The 18,636-nt window shown below is 41.2% G+C and overlaps 1 protein-coding gene across 1 annotated transcript; it reads right to left on the bottom strand.

Annotated features, from left to right (window-relative positions):
- Positions 1–12,791: 12,791 nt before the first annotated feature.
- LOC147905547 (U-box domain-containing protein 45-like) lies at positions 12,792–16,172 on the bottom strand. Its single transcript, XM_087373239.1, has 2 exons — positions 14,914–16,172; positions 12,792–13,978 (listed from the first exon to the last, which is right to left on the bottom strand). Exons 1-2 carry the CDS (start codon positions 15,210–15,212, stop codon positions 13,108–13,110), a joined length of 1,170 nt encoding a protein of 389 aa, XP_087229365.1. The 5' UTR covers positions 15,213–16,172; the 3' UTR covers positions 12,792–13,107.
- Positions 16,173–18,636: the final 2,464 nt, after the last annotated feature.

Here is an 18,636-nt window from a genome sequence, read left to right as displayed (position 1 = left end):
AGACAAAATCGAATGGAGAACCACCCCTTCTTTTGTAAAAGTAGCTTTGCGAACTTCAAGGTATCGTTGGACCTCTCCAAGCATCAGAAGCGGCTAAAGAAAATCAGCTTATTGTAGTACACTAGTTTACCTTGGGCATCATGGAAGGCTTCCCAGCATGCACTGGCACAATACGAGAGTTTCCAATGCAGTAGAGGTATACTTGCTGAGAATATCATGATTTTCCAATGCAGTAGAGGTATATCATGATTTCTCTTGAAATTATGGCATAGGTCTTTCAGCTTCCTATCATCAATGATGAAGAGGTTCTCTACAAAAAGGCTATCGATTTTGACATGCAGAAGGAATTCGGACCACCAGAGACACAAAAGAATTATTTTTTCATCAATAATGTTTAGGATATGAGAAGACACCAGCAGCTTGTTTGGTATCTCGAAAGGATGCAGTGGCTCGAAAAAACTAATACTATGAGTAGAGATTCTTATGCTACGCTAAGTGCAGCTGAGAAGGGAACAAAGATATCATGGGCACATCTCCTCCACTCACGCCTTATGAGCAAGATTGCCAAAAAGGATTTCAGTGCTTCTAATGCTCATTCCAAGACAGGGCCATTTATTGGTGCCTTATTTAAATTTGCCAGCCAGATGGGTACAAAGACCCTGGAGGTAGTCCCTTGGTACAGAGAAGAGCGCACCAAAGCAATGCATGATAGCTAGTATGAGGAGGAAAAGACAAAGCAAGACATGCTACAAGCATTGGAAGATACTTAGTACTCCAAAGAGGAAGCTACTATGGCTGTGTATGGCCAATCTTTGGCAAAACGTCTATGGGATACACCCTTAGCAGGAGAAGAGTTGTTAGCCACCCCTACAGAGCCCAAATCTTCCAAGAAGATAAAGTTAAATCCTTGGGCAAAATCCATTCTTCAAAAGACGGAGACCTGGAATAAACTAGAGGAGAACATTGCTAGTATATTGCTTGCAATGCCTCCTAGAAGGTCCTTCAAAGCCTTCTCCCCTGTCCACAACATGAAAGACTTGTAGGCCTCCCCAAAACAAGATATGACCAGTCCACCTACAAGAGGAATGGACTCCAGCATGGAGCTAGAACATGCCCTCAGAGTCTTTCAAAACTATGTTGATAAGCAGAGAAAAGTACAGTTGCAGTTGAAACAACGAATGTATGAATTGACATAGAATAAGAAGGCCGGACATGAATATATGCTTAAGCTAGCTGATATGCAAAAAAAGTTCCATGTCACTCAGTTGGAACTAGAGGAAATAAAGAGGGAATACGCCCAATACAGAGAGCTATGCAGGAGAAGAAAGTCTCCAAACTCATTGCCCAAGTCAGAGTACAAAAGGAATGCTTGCCAACTTTGACAACTTGGCTAGAGGAAATGAAAGCATAATTTTGTCTACAATTGGATTGAATGGGTGTAGCCCACACAGACTTGAACATTGAGAATCTTATAGTGAAGGAATAGATCCATGCCTTGGAAGGAGTTGATCAACACCTCAAGGAATTTGTAGAAGAAGTAGATGGAGTTTTCCTTAGCTCCTCCGATCTCACAGATATGAAGACACAGTTGGCAAAGACATCTCAGGACCTATGGTCCAATCTCAAAAAATGCCTGTTTGTAATTGCTCAAAGACCCTATGAGGCCTTTGCATCTGCTGCGTATGCATATGATATCATGGCACATGAATTGGAGACATTCCGACCTACAGCACAGGGTGCAAAACAGGGATAGATGCCCATGGATGTTGACAGATAATTGTTTGAATTGAAATCATAGCTTGAGAAGCCGACCGCAACATAGCAAAATCAGTCAACACAATTGCCTACAAAGCACACCACTTTCATGGATGCCACATATGAGGATACATAAATCATAGCTACCCCAAGCCATGCCTTAGCCTCGGGTGTAGATTTTGTATAAAAACAGACAACATTTGAGGAGGAACCAGAACTGAACGAAAGCTACAAAGAAGATGCAAATGAGGCAGACCTAATTGCTGCTAAGGGAGCAGTCATAGATCTGAACTCCACCAACACCATCAAAGTTCAGCTGATGGATTACTTCCAGTGAAGGGTTCGAGTCCTCCACTTTTTTGCAAAAAGTTTTACCACTGGGTGTGCCAGGTGTTGATAATAACCTCTCCACCCATGTGGACCTCAACCAAGGAGGGTTAGTAGACCTCTAGTAAAAGGGGGTTACAATAGTAAGTAGTGGATAATTGTGTAACTATAGGGACGGTTATAACTGTCCCTAACAACCAGTAGTAGTGGCCTTATCCACCACATCATTTTTGGGACTATGTCTGTTTCTGACTGTTATCTGACTAAAGTCAAAACACCATCGGGGATGTTGTTATAAACTAATCATCATTTCCTACATCAGGCTATTTGCTGAAATACAAACTATATGCAATATTTCCACTTCATAAATGATTGTCTTGGCTTTTTGTATGTTTTGTACTACCTCTTTCTTTTTCTGACATTAGTCAGATTTAAGTCTAACCCTGGCATTCCCATTGCTAGGAGTGGATGCATTTAGGTGTTTTTCAGTCTTTTGGAGACACGACTAACACTCTTCTATAATTTGGCCACTTCCACTAATTTGGACACTTCGAGTCATTTGGCTTGTTTGGTTGGCTTGTCTTTGTCCCTCTTTGTCTTCTATGAATCCTGTGGGGAAGTCCATCTTGGGCTCTTCGACTTTCACTAGCATCTCAGTGGCTACCCGCATTGTGTCAATCATGGTGATGGATCAATGTTGAGGTGAGAAACTTATATTCAATGTTAGAGACGTAGGCCTCTTCCACCTCCAAGCACTCAAGATTGAATTGCTTCTAGATTGTGCTTTTTCTCACTAGTATTTGCATGTCCTACCTATCATAAGTGATGTTGACGACATCTCCTCCCCAGTTGTACCTTGACACATTTCAACCATGGTTGTCCCAATAAAATGGGGTATCCTTGTTCTCTCTCCCTCTTGGCCACGATGTACGTGGTCGTGAAATATGCTCCACACTGATTTTGATGCAATGCCCTTGAGCATGCCTACTAGAACCAAATCTCTGATTCACCAATGAAATTTTTGAATGTATAAGGCTTCAAGTTTTTTAATTTGAGCCTCTTTTTAACTTCCTTGAAGAGATGATGTGTACTCTAGAGCCTTTGTCGATCATCAACACTCAATCATGGGAGCTTATTCCTCCTAAATTGGTGCTTTTTTCAGCTTCACCCTTGTGGCTTTAGAATTTGAAACTAGTCATTGGTTGATTGTCAAAATTTGAGAGAGCTTTGCACACTGGGAGAGAGTTCTACTAGATGGATGATGAAAACTCACCCACGTCCACCTCCTAATATTTCTCCTAGGTCATGTTGGTTTGGTTTTGTGCTATTGGTCCTTCTGTACCATCTTTTCTCCCTTTCTTTTTGTTTGAGGATGTGGATAATTTTGTTTGTGCAAATATCTAGCTCATTCAACTTCTTTGAGCTCATCTGGGCTGGCCCTAGTGATATTGTGAGCACTTGTGTATCTGCTTTTGCTATAGCAATACTCTGATTGTCGATACGTAATCATCTTGGTTACATGCCTTTTGTAGCATTTCTAGTTGCATCTTCCAAAACCGTCATTCATTCTTACCGTATACTTCCTTGCCATAGATAGCATGCATGTTTGTGTTCATCCTTCTTTTCCCCTAGTAGAGTCTTTTGTATTCGAACTTCTCTTTTCACTTGATGGACATTTTCACTTTTTTGTTCTTAATCAATTAGCACTCTTCATTATTGTGGCTCGAGTGATTCAAATGTTTCATAAATTACCCAACCAACACTCATTTGTTGTATGGTCATCCACCTTAAATTTGTGGCACCATACCTTGCCGTTGTTCGGAGTGCCTCTAATACCCATTCCCTTAAGAATTTTTTTCAACTTCTCTTTCTCAAATTGGTGTTTTTCTTGATCACCATTTCATCTTTTCTTTGTTCTTCACTATCCACTTTTTGGAAGAACACCTTCTTGTTTTGTTAGAGTTCATCGCCCCTTTTTGAAGCACAATTCTTTGTGAAGCAATTTGTCATACGTCTTCATCAATTCTAGCTAGTTGGTGAGGCTGGTCAACAACCAAGATTTCGTTTCATCTTGTGCATTGTTTAGTTGATTGGTCAATACCCTTATTTTCACTACAAAGTCATATATTAATTCGCCCATGCATTGTTTGAGTTGGTTGAGATTCAGTCTCCTTTCTGAATTCATGTTAGAACCTTGTTAGGGAGGCCACTTTCACCTCGTCCCATGTGGCAGAGTGCTTATCCAAGTACTGATTATACAATTTGATGGCTTTGTCCACAAATGTGAGGGAAAGTACATCAGTAAATTGTAAGAAAATAATACGTCTGTGCTCAACAGATAATAGGATCTCGTATGCAAGAGAGAAAACAAGATAGTATGGAGAATCAAAAATTTGATTACTGTAGAATTGATACAATAGATGGCTCTGCCTCCCAGCCGTGCGCTCCTGTGAAAGAAGCTTTGATGGCATGCTGGAAACAGTAGAAGACGGAGGCTGAATGCTAAGGAATCAAGGTTACTATAGCCAGTGATGAAATGGGCTTCACGGGCTTGCTCTTATATAGCCACCAGTCGTAGTTGGTTAGGCTCAATTGGGTGGCTGACCTAGTCCACCCAAAACGGTCGACTTGGGGTCGGTCCCGAAATAGGCCACTGACCATACAATAGAACCGGTGTGCAAAACAGAGCAACTAACCTATGGTCTCCGTTCGGCCCACAACCATCCGGGATCATTTGAGGCTCCAAACGGGCCCCGCAACCCGAGAGTGGGCTGCCCCAAGAAATGCTCGGTCTACCCTTAGTGCGGTCAGTCACCGTATGCCTTCCCGCACTTGCATGTAGCCTAGTTGGCAGTGTGCCAACTCTATCTGAAGCCGTCCAGCCATCATGCCACACATGGCCCCCATCTGGTGTCCAAACTAGGACCTACCGGATAGCTGAGCTACTCAAATGCCTTCTCCTCATATGGGGGGCTTACAAGTAGAGTTAGCTAGTTCCCGCGTAGTTACACGAGAGTGGAGCATTGATATCTAACATAAATCTTTCCTGTATTGCCTTGCAATGTCGTCGTTATTTGTAGAAAACTCTACAAAAGGGATTGGGGATTCTCTCCCTCTCATCCCATGTAATTTTGGAATTTTGTTCTTATCTTTGGACTGCTGTTATTGCTTCAGCATATTTGGGTGAACTTAGTGGTGATTTTGCCCAAAACATATCCATTATAGCTTTTACTACTAGACTCGGATTTTTCCCTTGTGATAATAAGGATTGGCTTCTGTGCACTTGCTCGAATCCACTATAGGTAGGGGTTCTTAACTCTCATGAGAGGCCCTTCTTCCTCCCTTAGTTCATAGTGTAGTCTCTGGTGAACTACTCAACTTGCTCATTCCCTTTAGTTTGGGTCTCTTTTTGGCCACTGTCTAGAGTTCCCTTGTCTGAGCTTTGATCCCGACTATCCACTCACCTCTTAGATGTTGGTACCTTTGCTAGTGTTTCATCCTTGCATCCATTTTGTTCATCATTCATGTGAGTTGATTCACACTGTTCCCACTATCTTCTCCGATGCAAACCCCAATAAGATTATTGGAGAAGTGCTAGCAAAAAGTCAAATAAGGTGAAGGGTTTCCAATTCACACTTGGCACGAGCTTCATTGAGAGCACATAGTTTAAAATGTCTTGTCATGCATTATGTCATTGGGTGTTGTCATGCATTATGCCTGGGGCTCCAACTCAATATGTAATATGTTACTACCCTCGTCCAAAATCCAGGTTATTGGGGGAGAAGGTCCATATATAATATGCATGGATGTGTTTAAAAAATTTCAAATATGCAAGGGAAAATTATGAAAATTTCATGTCCCTCCTCCCACAAAATATAAGTTATATACCTTGAAAAATATGCAAGATTTTAATATTTGTACATATTTTTCATAATAGGTGAGGCCCAAGGGGGGGTCTTTTGGATGAGGGGGGGAAAACAAAAAATATACTAAAATATGAAAACCCATCTCCTTTCAAATTAATATAATTTTTTCATGTGCTACCCAAATTTCAAGGTGTAAAGACATATTTGAAGCTCTTTTGGTGTAGAACACAACCATGCTAATTTGAATAATTTCTACTCATGGCATATTGTTAAATTCATCTCATACTTAAGATTTTGATAGGTTTTCTTACTAAAGGGAGTTGGCACCCAAGGGAATTATGTCTACATGATGAGCGGTTGGTATTTTACATCGACTTTAGGAATAGAATGGAATGGGGGAGGTTGGTGGCTACATGAGAGGCAATATGGGGTTAGATGCTTGGAAAGATGAGGGAAAAGCAAGGCAACATGGTCTCCCATCTTTATCTAATTTTTTTAGCAACTCCCAAACATTATCATTGGGGGGAGTTTCATTATATTTTGGAATCTCCCCTACCACTTAATTGAATCTTTCCCAATCAGTAGCTTTTAGGGCCTTCTTATCACAAGGTCCATAATTCAGCATTTTGGTGAATATGAAAGGTAATAATTTCTCTTTTCTGTTTTTTTCCATTGAGTATTTTTGCATTTTGTCTCAACTTATTGTATCTTTTAACTATTGAATTCATGAATAAGGTTCCATACCATGTCATTAGCTCTTTAAGTGGACCTTCATTTTAGAATGGTGTGGGTTTCTTTCCTATCTTAAAGTTAGCTTACTTATCTTTTATTATGAAATAGTAGTTTATAGTGGGAATGCCAAAATAGAGAGTCAATGAGGACATAACTAGGGTGAGAACAAGAGTGTAGCAAAATAGACTAGATGTACACTTTGTTAATTGTAAGGAATGAATAAATACAATGCTCTATTAGTGTTACATGCATGGATGTTCTATTAGCGCCCTTTTAGTACTCTAAGTACATATCTTGCTAATATTGCATGCATCAACATGATTTTGGGATTGGATCATCAAAACTTCCCTCAAGATTAACATGCATTTGGCCTTCCCTTGAGACAATGAATCTAGATTCCAAGAATAATTGCGGGATTTTTCATTCTTTGTATCAAGTCAAGCATAAAAAACTATTTTAAAACCATGCAACGTTATCTTTGTTAATAGAATGATATAGCGTGATGTCTCCAATTTACTTTTTTCTTGATGAAGTGCTCTCTGACATCAATGTGCTTAGTTTGTAATTGTATATTTATCCCTTTACTATTGTATGTGCTAATTGGTTTATACAATATAGTGTTAAGGGATGCACACCAAAAGAACTATGCAAATATTCAAACATATAAAGGCATGTGAGCATAACATTGTAAGAATATCCATACCCCACACAATAGACCCTTATCCAAACCAATTCATGGATAGGGAGTTCTTATATGAATAGTTGTGGTCCAAGATAGTTAATGAGCGACTAGTAAGGACCTAAAAGGTATGCCTTTCCTAGATGAGAGCAATGATGGACACTGTCTCTTGGTGGAGAGTAAATAGTCATAGAAAAGGAAACAAACTTGAAGGCCTTACTTTTGAAATATTTAAGATAAATCGATGTATGAGGCTCCATATTTTGATATGCACGTCATTCAATTGCTCCTTATCACCCTATAGCACCTATTTCCATTGAAGGGGAACTATGATTTACACTCTAGACAACCATCATTAGAGTACCTTCCATATACATTAATTGCCATGCACTCTAAAATAGATGGTAATGTCTCTCGATGACGCCAATCCATAGTAGGTGGCTTGTAAGTAAGAATTCTCCATAGATGAAATTTGAGCCTATGGGATAGTGTTGTTGTACAAACCTTATGAAACCATCTCTCCCATACATCCAGTAGAGTCAAATGGCATGTAGTGTAGGCATGCCATCTTTGTTTGTAGCTACAATATTTGTTGCATCCATCTCTCCCATACATCAATAGAGTCAAATGGCACGTAGTGTCGCCATGCCATCTTCGTTGCAGTTATAATATTAGTTGTCTATGTGATAGGCACATACTTAGCAGTTGAGCAGCATAAATACTTCCCTACACCATTTGTGACCTATCCCTACAAATTAATTGGTCAAACTACTAGGCCAATCGAGTCAGAGTCTTGAAAAGGTAGTGAAAGGAAGATCTATTCACGAGCAGATAGATCGTAGCGAGCACTCAGCTCATGGAGAGTAAGAAATCCATGTCTGCTATAATCCCATAAATTTAATAATGTACATTATTCCCTTGGTGTTCATGTGTTTTGCAAGTCAAGGGATGATCTAGATGGGAGCCACATTATTCACAAAAGGCTAGCTGTTGATCCATGCATTGAATCCCACAAAGTCGTCAGCATCAAGATGTCCAGCACCTTTCCAACTATAGTGGGCAATTCTATTGCACTAGATTGGAATTAGTTTCTTGAGGATCTCTAAATGCTTGATCCTAAACATTGTTTCTACCAAGAAGCACTTCCTCGGTCTATTCCAAAAACTCCCTGCTATTCAATCCACCATTGATGCAAAACTACCCATGGTTGTGAAGATTGAAGTTTGAGAAGCCATTTACAACATAGATGGTTGCATTTAGCCTTTAGAGGCTCTACACCTAATCCACCTACCATCCTACGTGTGGTAGCATAATACCATGGGAATGAGAGCCATTGGTCATGCCACAAAATGTCTCGTATAGTTTTTCAACCTTCAAAAAGCAAGATTGTGAAAATGGAAGGACGATAGAAACACAAACTAACATGGGAGATAAGATATGCTTCAGTACCACCACCTTGCCCATCAATGAGAGCCAATTTTCTCTCCACTTGTGAAACCTTTCGCAATTCTTTTCCTAGCACCATTCAAGCCATTGTTTCATCGTGAAGTTGTAGTGGAGTACACCGGACGTGGAAGGTGTCCTAGTGGGATGCTTTCTGGAGTTTAGTTGGGGACGCCTAGCTACTTGTGTTTTGCCAAGCTAGATGGTTAGTAATTGTGGGTGATTCCATGTTAATACTAATGTCGCTAGTGCTACTGGTTTTATTGCAATTGGTCGTAAGGTGTGTATTATGATGTCTGTATATCAAGCATACAATTGTGTTGGGATTAGTTGGTGTGATGATTCATCAATTGATTGTAATAACTAACACACTTAGTGGCTTGAGTACAGATGATGAGTTGGATAACAAGGAATAGAGATGGTGAAGGTGATTTGGATTGATTGAAGTATCGAATGGCTGTCAAAGGCCATGGGCCATACTATAAAGTAATGAATAGTAATTTGTGTGCTTATTTATTTTATTAATTATGGATGAGGGCATATTAAGCCTTGTGATATTTTAAGCTCGTGGAGCTATGTTGAGCAATACCTCTAATTGTGGACAAGGGACTCTTTTGGATGTGCTATTATTGGCTCGTTGCTTTTTGGGATTAGAATTATAAATACTCTAGATGGGAAGCAAGAGCCACCACCTAGGGGGACAGATTGGATCCCATGCAATGTCGCTCTCTCTTTCTCTGCTCTCCACTACTTTTCTTGCCTTGTTCTTGGTTTCTATGGTTTTGGTAAATCATGAATTTGTGATCATATTGAGTGGTTGGATCATTATATTTCGACTTGAGGTAAGAAATTAATGATTGTTTCGACTTGAGGTAAGAAATTAATGATTGTTTCTTTTCACTGCCTACTGTCAATGAATTGGTAGAAGTAGTCTTTGGATAGGAAGATGAACAACCACGACCAGAGATGACTTAATCTTAGGGCATGAGGATAAAAAAGATTCATATTCTTATAGAATGAATGATATTCAAAATAATAGTAGCATCATGTGATTTCAAGAATGGAAGTCGTGTGAAAATCGTAAACAACAGGGATGTCAGTCTCTTAAGCGAAAGACGACGGCTATTTAATCTGGAAGAAAGCAATAGGACTAAATCAAGAATCGAGTTGCAGATGAAACAAGGACAAATCAATGCCTTATATGCATGTTATTGCTTCAACAACAATCGGCGATTTCTCTTGTCAGCTTAGTAGACACAACCAAGCATACAAGCGTTATGATGAGACGACCAAGGCATCTCTAGATACATCTTATATACTTCTTCTTTCTAATTACTTAATTGCTTTTCTTAAGTTGCATATGACTAGATACACTAAACATATATAAGACGTGCAGTTTTGTAAATCTCGTTTCTACTTTTGAAATATTATTGATGCTTTCCTTGATCTTATACAAACCTTGAGGGTGCGTAGTTAGGAAAAGGTTGAGAAGGTTATAAACAAAATTTGACAAAGAACCTTGTATCTATACATACCAACACTCGTAAGTAATAACTTGTTTCAATTATATACTTATCGAGATGGACTCGGGATAATTTTATGCTCATCTAAAAGAGTTGATTGGTACAACACCAAACTATAGCTATTGCGTGCAAAGAAGTGTACTTATATCATAGTAAGCATCACCATATTTTCTAGCGATCACATTTTCTCTAATTCTACAATGCTTGTTTGATCCAAAGCAAACACACAAGAGACCAAAATGCTCAACCCAAAGACTAGAGAACATTATGCCTAATAAGACAGCTTACCTTAGTTTAGTGCAAATATATTTCCATGTCCGTCGGGTGAGGAAAAAACCTCAGCTTCAGGACAACTATAACACCTAGTTGATGCTTTAGAGCTAGAGGCACCACCTTTGATCACTACAAGAAATGTCCATTTTAGTTGGGTTAGTAGGGCTAGACCCAAATGACGCTACACTAGCATGCGCATTACGCATGGAGGGTGTCATGCACATTACGCTTGGAGGGTGTAAATACCAAATGAAATTAATGAATGCTTTGCATCACAATGAAGATGACATCAGCTCTATTAAAACAAACCTAGAGAAGCACACTTCAACCTACATAGAAGACACATGAAGAATAAATGTGTGTGTGTGTGTGTGTGTGTGAGAGAGAGAGAGAGAGAGAGAGAGAGAGAGAGAGAGAGAGAGAGAGAGAGCATAAAGGAATGTGCAAGTCAAAGCAATCTCTAAATCATCTTCCTATGCACTCCAGATTTGTCAAGCTAGTGCATAAGCATACTAGCGTCCATTCTTATGGTTCTCCCTCATTCTTGCATGTCAAAGTGGCTTGGAGTGACCATTACAGGGAAATAAAAATTTGTCAAAGTTTAAGGGATATAGCAAATTTCCGCTCATAAGTATGCAAAAGAGCATTCACACATCTATTCACTCCATCTATTAAACTCATCTCACTCTCATACCTCCTCGATTAACCTATGCTCTCCCTATCCTTGTAGTCTACCTTTCCTTGCACCCCTCCTTTCCCACTCCCTACTCCCTCTCTCCCCCCCCCCCCCCCCCGCCGCCCTCTATGTTGGCTCTCCCTCCTCTCTCATATATACCCACTGGACGCAAAAACTTATAGAGGCAAAAGCTTCTATGGCCCATATTTGCATTTATGTCTAGCTTTCAAACATTTTTCAAGGATCTAACCTGTCATTTAAAAGGAAAACAAACAAGGTTCAACTAGTCCTATCCTGACGTAGGGTGCACAATCTATACTACATATATTTGACATTCACTCTCTAGAACTCGACTTTCTCAATACATGTGTTACCTTCACGAACTGAGGATTTAAAAAAACAAAGAACCAACACAAGACATGGCACAAACGTTCAAACATACTCTACTCAAAGTGAACATTCTAATGAGTATTGCAAAGAGACAATTCGAGGCAACCAATTACCACAGGAATCAAAACCCAATTGTTCAATTGATTGAGATGCTCCGATGGACAATTCTTCTTCATAATAACAATAGTTCCAAGGCCTTTCTCTAGCCAAAGCCTCCAATGGCCACACCCACAAGAATTGATAAAGAGGCTTGATGCAATCCACAAAGAATTGGCAGACTTTTGTATTGGATCATCCATACCACGCCAAAGAAGAGGAGCTAGAGTAGAGCTAGCCAATGCCACAGGCCTGAGGACATGATTGGTAAAGTTTGTGCAACCATTGCCGAAGAGAGTTCCTATTGCAGCTGCAGGGAGAAGCAACAATAAACCAGGCCTAATTTCAATGGATAGCAAGCTCTAAAGAATGACGGCAACTATCAAGCAAACAAGAAAGAAGCACTAGGCCTGCAGGGGATTAGAGCTAGAGTGAATGCACGAACCAGCTCAATATCAGAAGAGGAAGAAGCTGGATTGTGTCTTCCATCCATGCTATGCAATGCATGAGCAGGCTTGGAATCAAGAGCAGCCATTTTTATATGCAAGCTTGCATCCCTAATTTTATTGCGAGAGCAAGCTCCAATTTGAAAGAACAGCTAGAAATTAGAGCTCGCTACGGATGCACGGACAAGAATATCATCTTCAGTGCAATCACAAACAATCCTTAAAGTGATGCTGGTTCTAGGTAGTTTCCAAATGGGAGTAGCTTCCAAGAGTTTCTGGAGAAGGTGTGCTGGTGACACAAAGAGCAAGCAATGCACAGGTTTGTTGCTGCTTCGAACTAGGTAAAATCATCCTGTAGTGCAGCAGCGCGCGGGTCATCTATTGATCTACTCAAAAGGGGATATAGAGTCATGCACAGAATCAGCTATCGGAACAAAAGGCCGATAATAATTGACCACCATGGCACTCTTTTAATTAAGATAGCATTTCATGCAACTCAAGCTTCTGAAATAGAGCATGCCCTAATTCATCTGATGCCCTAACACATTCTCAGAGCCACAGAACCATATGGACAATTTGATTTTACCCTAAACACACTTCTATATATTCCCTATATATATGACAAAGAAAACCAAGAGAAGGGCACTACCTTCATAAAGGCTGAGTGACCCGATGTGTATTGTACAAGGAGCATCTGGAGATGCCTGAGACAATTTTCAAACCAACCTAGTTCAGCAAACAACTGCCTAACTTGAATTACCTGTACTCATTCAGCATCTTGTCTAGCAGAATTGGTGATATGAACATACAACAAGAAACTTCTTTCCTCACCGAGTGGCATACAATCTAATCTAAGACCGACTTCAGTGAGGAAGAAGCAGAATGAAGGCCTGAAAGCTTTCTACTTGGAGGGAACCTCTGCGACACAGTTAGGGCGAGAGAGATCAGAGGGGACACAGACCAATGTCCTTTGTTGCAAATGACGCATGCTCTGCTCCATGCTCAGCTGGACCATTTCTGTCAACATTTTCTTGGCTGTTTCTGTACCAGGCTCTCCACTATCCACGTGGGCAGCAATGTCATATACAATACTCTCTAGTACAGCAGAAGCAGATGCAGAGGCAGAAGCAGACCTCCTAGACTCTGAGGAATCCCTCAACAACTCCAACAAGTTCCGGGCCTTTTGCTGGGCTTGTGGGGTGCCTTGAACTGTGAGTTCTAATAGTCCTGGGATCACCCCTTCCTGGAGAATAGCATCTCTGTACTTGTATCTACTACTCTGGCACATTGTAAGCAGAGCTCCAACAGCATGTTCCCGGCCTGGCAGGGATCCTTCTTCCAATACTTCAACCATTGCCAATAGGCCTCCCTCTTCTTTTACGACAGTAGACCTGCCCTCCTCGAAACTCATCAAAGATTCAAGCAAAGCAGTCGTCTTTTCTGCCACCTTTGATGACTTTTTGCAGTCTTTCAGCAGATAGATTAAAGGAACAACAGCACCGGCTGCAAGAATGGGTAGCAGATTGTCTGGATAAGTTGATAGATTGTACAAAGCCATAACAGCATCAACCTTGCCTTGAAGGCTTCCTGAAGTAATCATCTCTACAAGAAGAGGAGTTGACCCTGAAGCACCAATTACAGGCTTGTTAACATTTGAGGCAGATAAAGTCAGTACTGCAGCTGCAGCTGATTCCCTCAGATTTGCATCTCCTGACTGCAGCAGCTCGACCAGGGGTACAATTGCACCAGCCTTAACAATTCTCACTTTGTTCCTGTAAAACAAAGAATGACATAACCTAGGTCAGAAACTTTTTAAGGAGGCATGTCAGACACTCAATGGACCTGACGTAAGCAAGATGCTGATCTAGGCACCTCTATTCACGTGAAGTATGACTCAAACCTTACGCTCTCTTCATGACATCAGCATACCAGAGACTAGACATGCATCAGTACCATGGATGCAAGGGCTTAAAAATCATGAGACCAAGATTGATTGAAGGGTAGGCTAAACAATTCGTCCCTGGTTCCAGATGAATAAAACTAGAAGACACGCTACACATAAGAACAGAGCTTTCTATAAACATTTCTGTAAACCTCTGACAGCTCGCCATCACTCCAGATAGTTGCAACAGAATTGCAAGAATTGAAAAGTGTCATCAGAAAAATCCGCTTATCAAAAGCTTGGAAAAAATACACTTGCGAAGACTGAAGAGGCTTGCATCTGATCAATGTTCAAACAAAGATGAAAGGCATATGTATGATTGCATCGACGTGATACAGCTCGAACTTTTAAATCTAAGAGCGACACCTCTAGGCGTACTCGCAAAAAACGAAAACGAATTGTTACATGCTTCTGACATAAGCCTGTAAACGGAGATTACAGACTATGGTAAATACAATCCTTGAAACGTCCAACTGTATCGAAGAGAGAAGCCGTCTTGACTGTACTGAAAGAGATCATGCTCACAAGACGTGCTCGCTCTAGGACAGAAAGCTAGCAAGTCCATAAGGAGCTAATCCTACGGTGGGTCAAAGAGAGGAATCAGAAGGATGCTCATGATCCCCAGACAGAATAAGACCTAGGAAGGGAGATGTTCAGCCTCTAAACTGGAGAGATGATTGTTCTCTTTGCGAGCAAAACATACAATCAGATCTTCACAAGAACCGCAGGAGATAAAAAACTTCGGCGTAGATATGAGTTACAAACCTTTCATTTCGCACGGCAAGATTCAGTAAGGCTAAAACTGCTGCTTCCTTTGCCTCCGCTGAAGAAGATTTTAACATAGAGACCAGCGGGATAATAACACCAGCAGCGGCCAAGTAGGCTCTGCTCTTTGCAGAAGTTTTGGTCAATCTCCTAATCTCCCTTGCAGCTCTCAGCCGAGATTCGCCCACACCATATAGAAGAGACCATAATACATCCTGCATGCCTTGCTTGCTGCCATTCAGGGAATCGTTCTCCAAGGCCTGGAGTTCCTGCTCTAGCTTGTCCTCTTCCGACACCATGTTTCCTTTCGCAGCTAAAATAGAAATGCGCTCCAGGCTACTCAAAGTGCCCACTGAAGGATCCTGCTGCTCCTAATTCAGATAACATGAAAGATCGACAACCCAAGACTACATGAAGTCCGCAGACGGCGAAGCGAAAGGCAGGTGAACCAAAACAGCGACTACCGCACAGATGGCGCGCAATGAAAGGCAAAGGACCCAAAACCGCATCTACACGAAACGGAAGGGAAGAATCCCTATACAGCAAAAGGACATGTGATACACTTTGGTCAAAGAAGCTAAGGGTGAAGGACGGAGGGAGGGAGGCAGCAAGCAAAAGCTTTGGAAAGGCGAATGATGAAAAGGAGGAAATGGGCAGGCAGCAGGGAGCTTGAAAGGTGGGAGCTTGAGGGTTTGGTGAGGGAGAATGGGGACAGGGGAGTACGTAGGAAGGGAGAACAAGGAAGGCATGCAAAGGATGGGATAAAAAGGAAGGAAATGCGAATGGCTGGAAGACTTCCACGGCTGAGGCCTCTCAAGCTAAACCGATGGAGCAAAGCAAGCTGGGACCCCAGATGATGATCCTCTTCTACAAGGACAAGGGACAAGAGAAAATGCTCAAAGGGTCTATATTCTCAGAGCTCTGTCTCTCTGTCACTCTCTCTCTCTCTCTCTCTTCTGCAAATGGAAGAAACAGAAGAAGCTCTGTAAGAGAAAATGGCTCAAAGGGTCTAAATTCTCAGAGCTCTGTCTCTCTCTCACTCTCTGTCTTCTGTGCACATGGGAACAAGAAGCAGCTCTAATGCTCAAAGGGTCTAAATTCTCTGAGTTCTGTCTCTCTCTCACTCTGGGTCTTCTGTGCAAATGGGATCAAGAGAAGAAGAGGCTCTGTAAGGGTCTAAATTCTCAGAGCTCTGTCTCTCTCTCACTCTCTTTCTCTGCGTCCTCTGCAAATCGGAACAAGAAGAAGCTCCGTAGAAACGCTCCTGTACTACTTACTTCCACTGCAGTCTGCTACTGCTCTGCTATTTAGCACTCCACTTCCAATTTCCCAAAGGCCGCCACCTTCAACGTCATCGGCCCAAATTTACATGGCGCTTTCCTCCTCCTTTCTTCCACGTGCCTCCCCTCCCTCTTAGCTTCGCTTTGTCTTTGTCTCTGTTACAATCTATACAAAGCCAAACTTTTTGCCGGCCTCCACGTACCCGGATGGCACTTGTGCATATTTCGGAAGCCCACACCTCAACATCCAACCCAGAAAGGGATCAACGGTGGGATCACCTAGAAGGTTGATGTGTGTGTGTGTGCGTGAGAGAGAGAGAGAGAGAGAGAGAGAGAGATTTTCAATAATAAAAATAGAGAGTGAGAGAGAGAGAGAGAGAAGGAAGATTAACTAAAAGGGAGGGGGAGATTAACTAAAAAGTAGGTATGTGTATTTGTGCGTTAGAGGCGATCAAGGAAAACAACGGAATGGCGGAAATGGAACAAACAAGGCTAAAAGAATTGGGGAAAAAAATATCTTGCACTTTTAGCAACGAAAAAGGGCAAAAAATCAATGAAAAAGGGGCCGTCCCACAAAAAGATCATCGACCCTATATGGACGGCGAGGATCGTGAGCTCTGCACCGACGGTCTAGATCCTACCGATCGCGACGCCCCTCCGGTCTACCGCCACGTGGAGATATCCTGCGGCCTTTGTTCCGCCGCGCTGCTGAGTGTACCGTACCCTGCAACCGGCGCGACGGGCGCGACCGGCGGGAAACGGTCGGCGGACGGCAGCGACGTTGAGATGCATGGGGTCGCGCTCCGCACAGCTGGCGGTTTCCTCGCCCTTACACGTCACTCTCGCCCCCCCTCCAACAACTCTACCAAACGTTTTTGACCTGGGTGCACACATCAAAACTCGAGGGGTGCTTACATTTGACAACGATTTCATTGTCATCGGAGTGCGTTTTGTCAATTACCAACACTCGGAATTCTACATGTCACATGTAAAAGGAGGAACTCGAAAGACAGCATTCCCGTGTGGTTAGGAAAAAATTCTTGCCATTAATTGATTACTCTGCCAAAGATCTGCAAATTTGAACGCGCTCTTATTTTCAAGGCTAATGGTTGATGTTAGCCTTGAACTTAGAAGCTTCGGATATGTAGCTTCATCTCCAACAATAGCAAGAGAGTATCTCTTGCATCTTCCATAAAGATGGCGAGATCCTTGCCTCCTACTTTATAGACTAAAGACGCTTTGCGAACCTTGTGGGTAATGCGTGAACGTTGTAGATACACATGATGTATATCTCTTTTAGGTGAAATGAAAATCTGTCGATAGGACAAGCTTGTCATTGGAAAGAGAAGGCTTTTGAATTTTGGCACTAGTACATTCCACTCCTACCCAATTCAACCTGGTGGACATGAGAATAGCAAAATTGAGTTATTTTCCATGCTACCAGTGGTCTCCAAATGGTGAGGAAAGTCTCTAAATTTGACATCAATTTCATTATCATTGGGGTGCTTTTTTTTCAATCACAAGCACTTTGAGAAATGGATAATTTTTTTCATCTTCTTACATATTAAAGGAATATATATGAAATATTTTTTAATGATAGGAAAAGGTTTCATTAGACCTTTTAAATTTTGGGCACTAGTGAGAATGTGCTCAAATAGGAGCATGGACGAATGCTAAAAAAGGCAAAAAAAAAAAAACGTATACAACCACTTTTCTCTTCACATGTTTTCATCTACGCTTATGTTATTCTTAGCTAGTTTAATAGATAACAAATAAAAAAGGGGGTTTGAGTATGAATTCATATAATCTCAAACTTTGTTTTGGGATCCCTTACACTAACTAGCTCAAGGCAAAGAAGGCTTCCTCCACCTTACAAGAATTGCTCCTTTTTGTAAGTATTGTGGTCCTCATCGCCCACTAAATTCTCTAGGGGTTGCCATCTTATTAAGGTTGTATTAGCCTTAAGGGCCTTGAGCTCAAGGATATGGATCTCCTTTCATTATCTACTCATAATAAAGTTTTACTCTAGGGCAAACATTTCGTGGTTTCAAGAGTTTTCAAATGTTAAGGTAAACTCGTAGACTTCCTTGATAAAGTTTTCATTATCTAGCATTCCCACTATGTATATTTTGTATCTACTTTACAAGAGGTTAAATTCATAATCTCTTTTATAGTAAATTCTTATGAGATGTAATATAGCAAGACCTCATTTAATCCTTGTAACATATAAGTTCCTTACACAGTCTTCCTTAACAAGCATTGGAAGCGATTTTTATACCATAAACACAATGCTCATTATATTTTATCAAAATTACAGACTTTGAAAATGCCCATGTATATTTAAGGGTATAGTAAACTAATTATGCAATTTCACCTTTCCTATAGGTGCTACATGTTGTGAATCTATGAAAACACCACACCAAGGACTCAATTATCACATTTC

Source organism: Dipteris shenzhenensis, chromosome 1 (genome assembly GCF_047967505.1).
Source record: "Dipteris shenzhenensis isolate YYH24624 ecotype China chromosome 1, Dip_SZ_1.0, whole genome shotgun sequence".
Classification (NCBI taxonomy): Eukaryota; Viridiplantae; Streptophyta; class Polypodiopsida; order Gleicheniales; family Dipteridaceae; genus Dipteris; species Dipteris shenzhenensis.
Note: the sequence above shows the minus strand (reverse complement) of the source record. Positions and strands in the feature narration are given on the sequence as shown.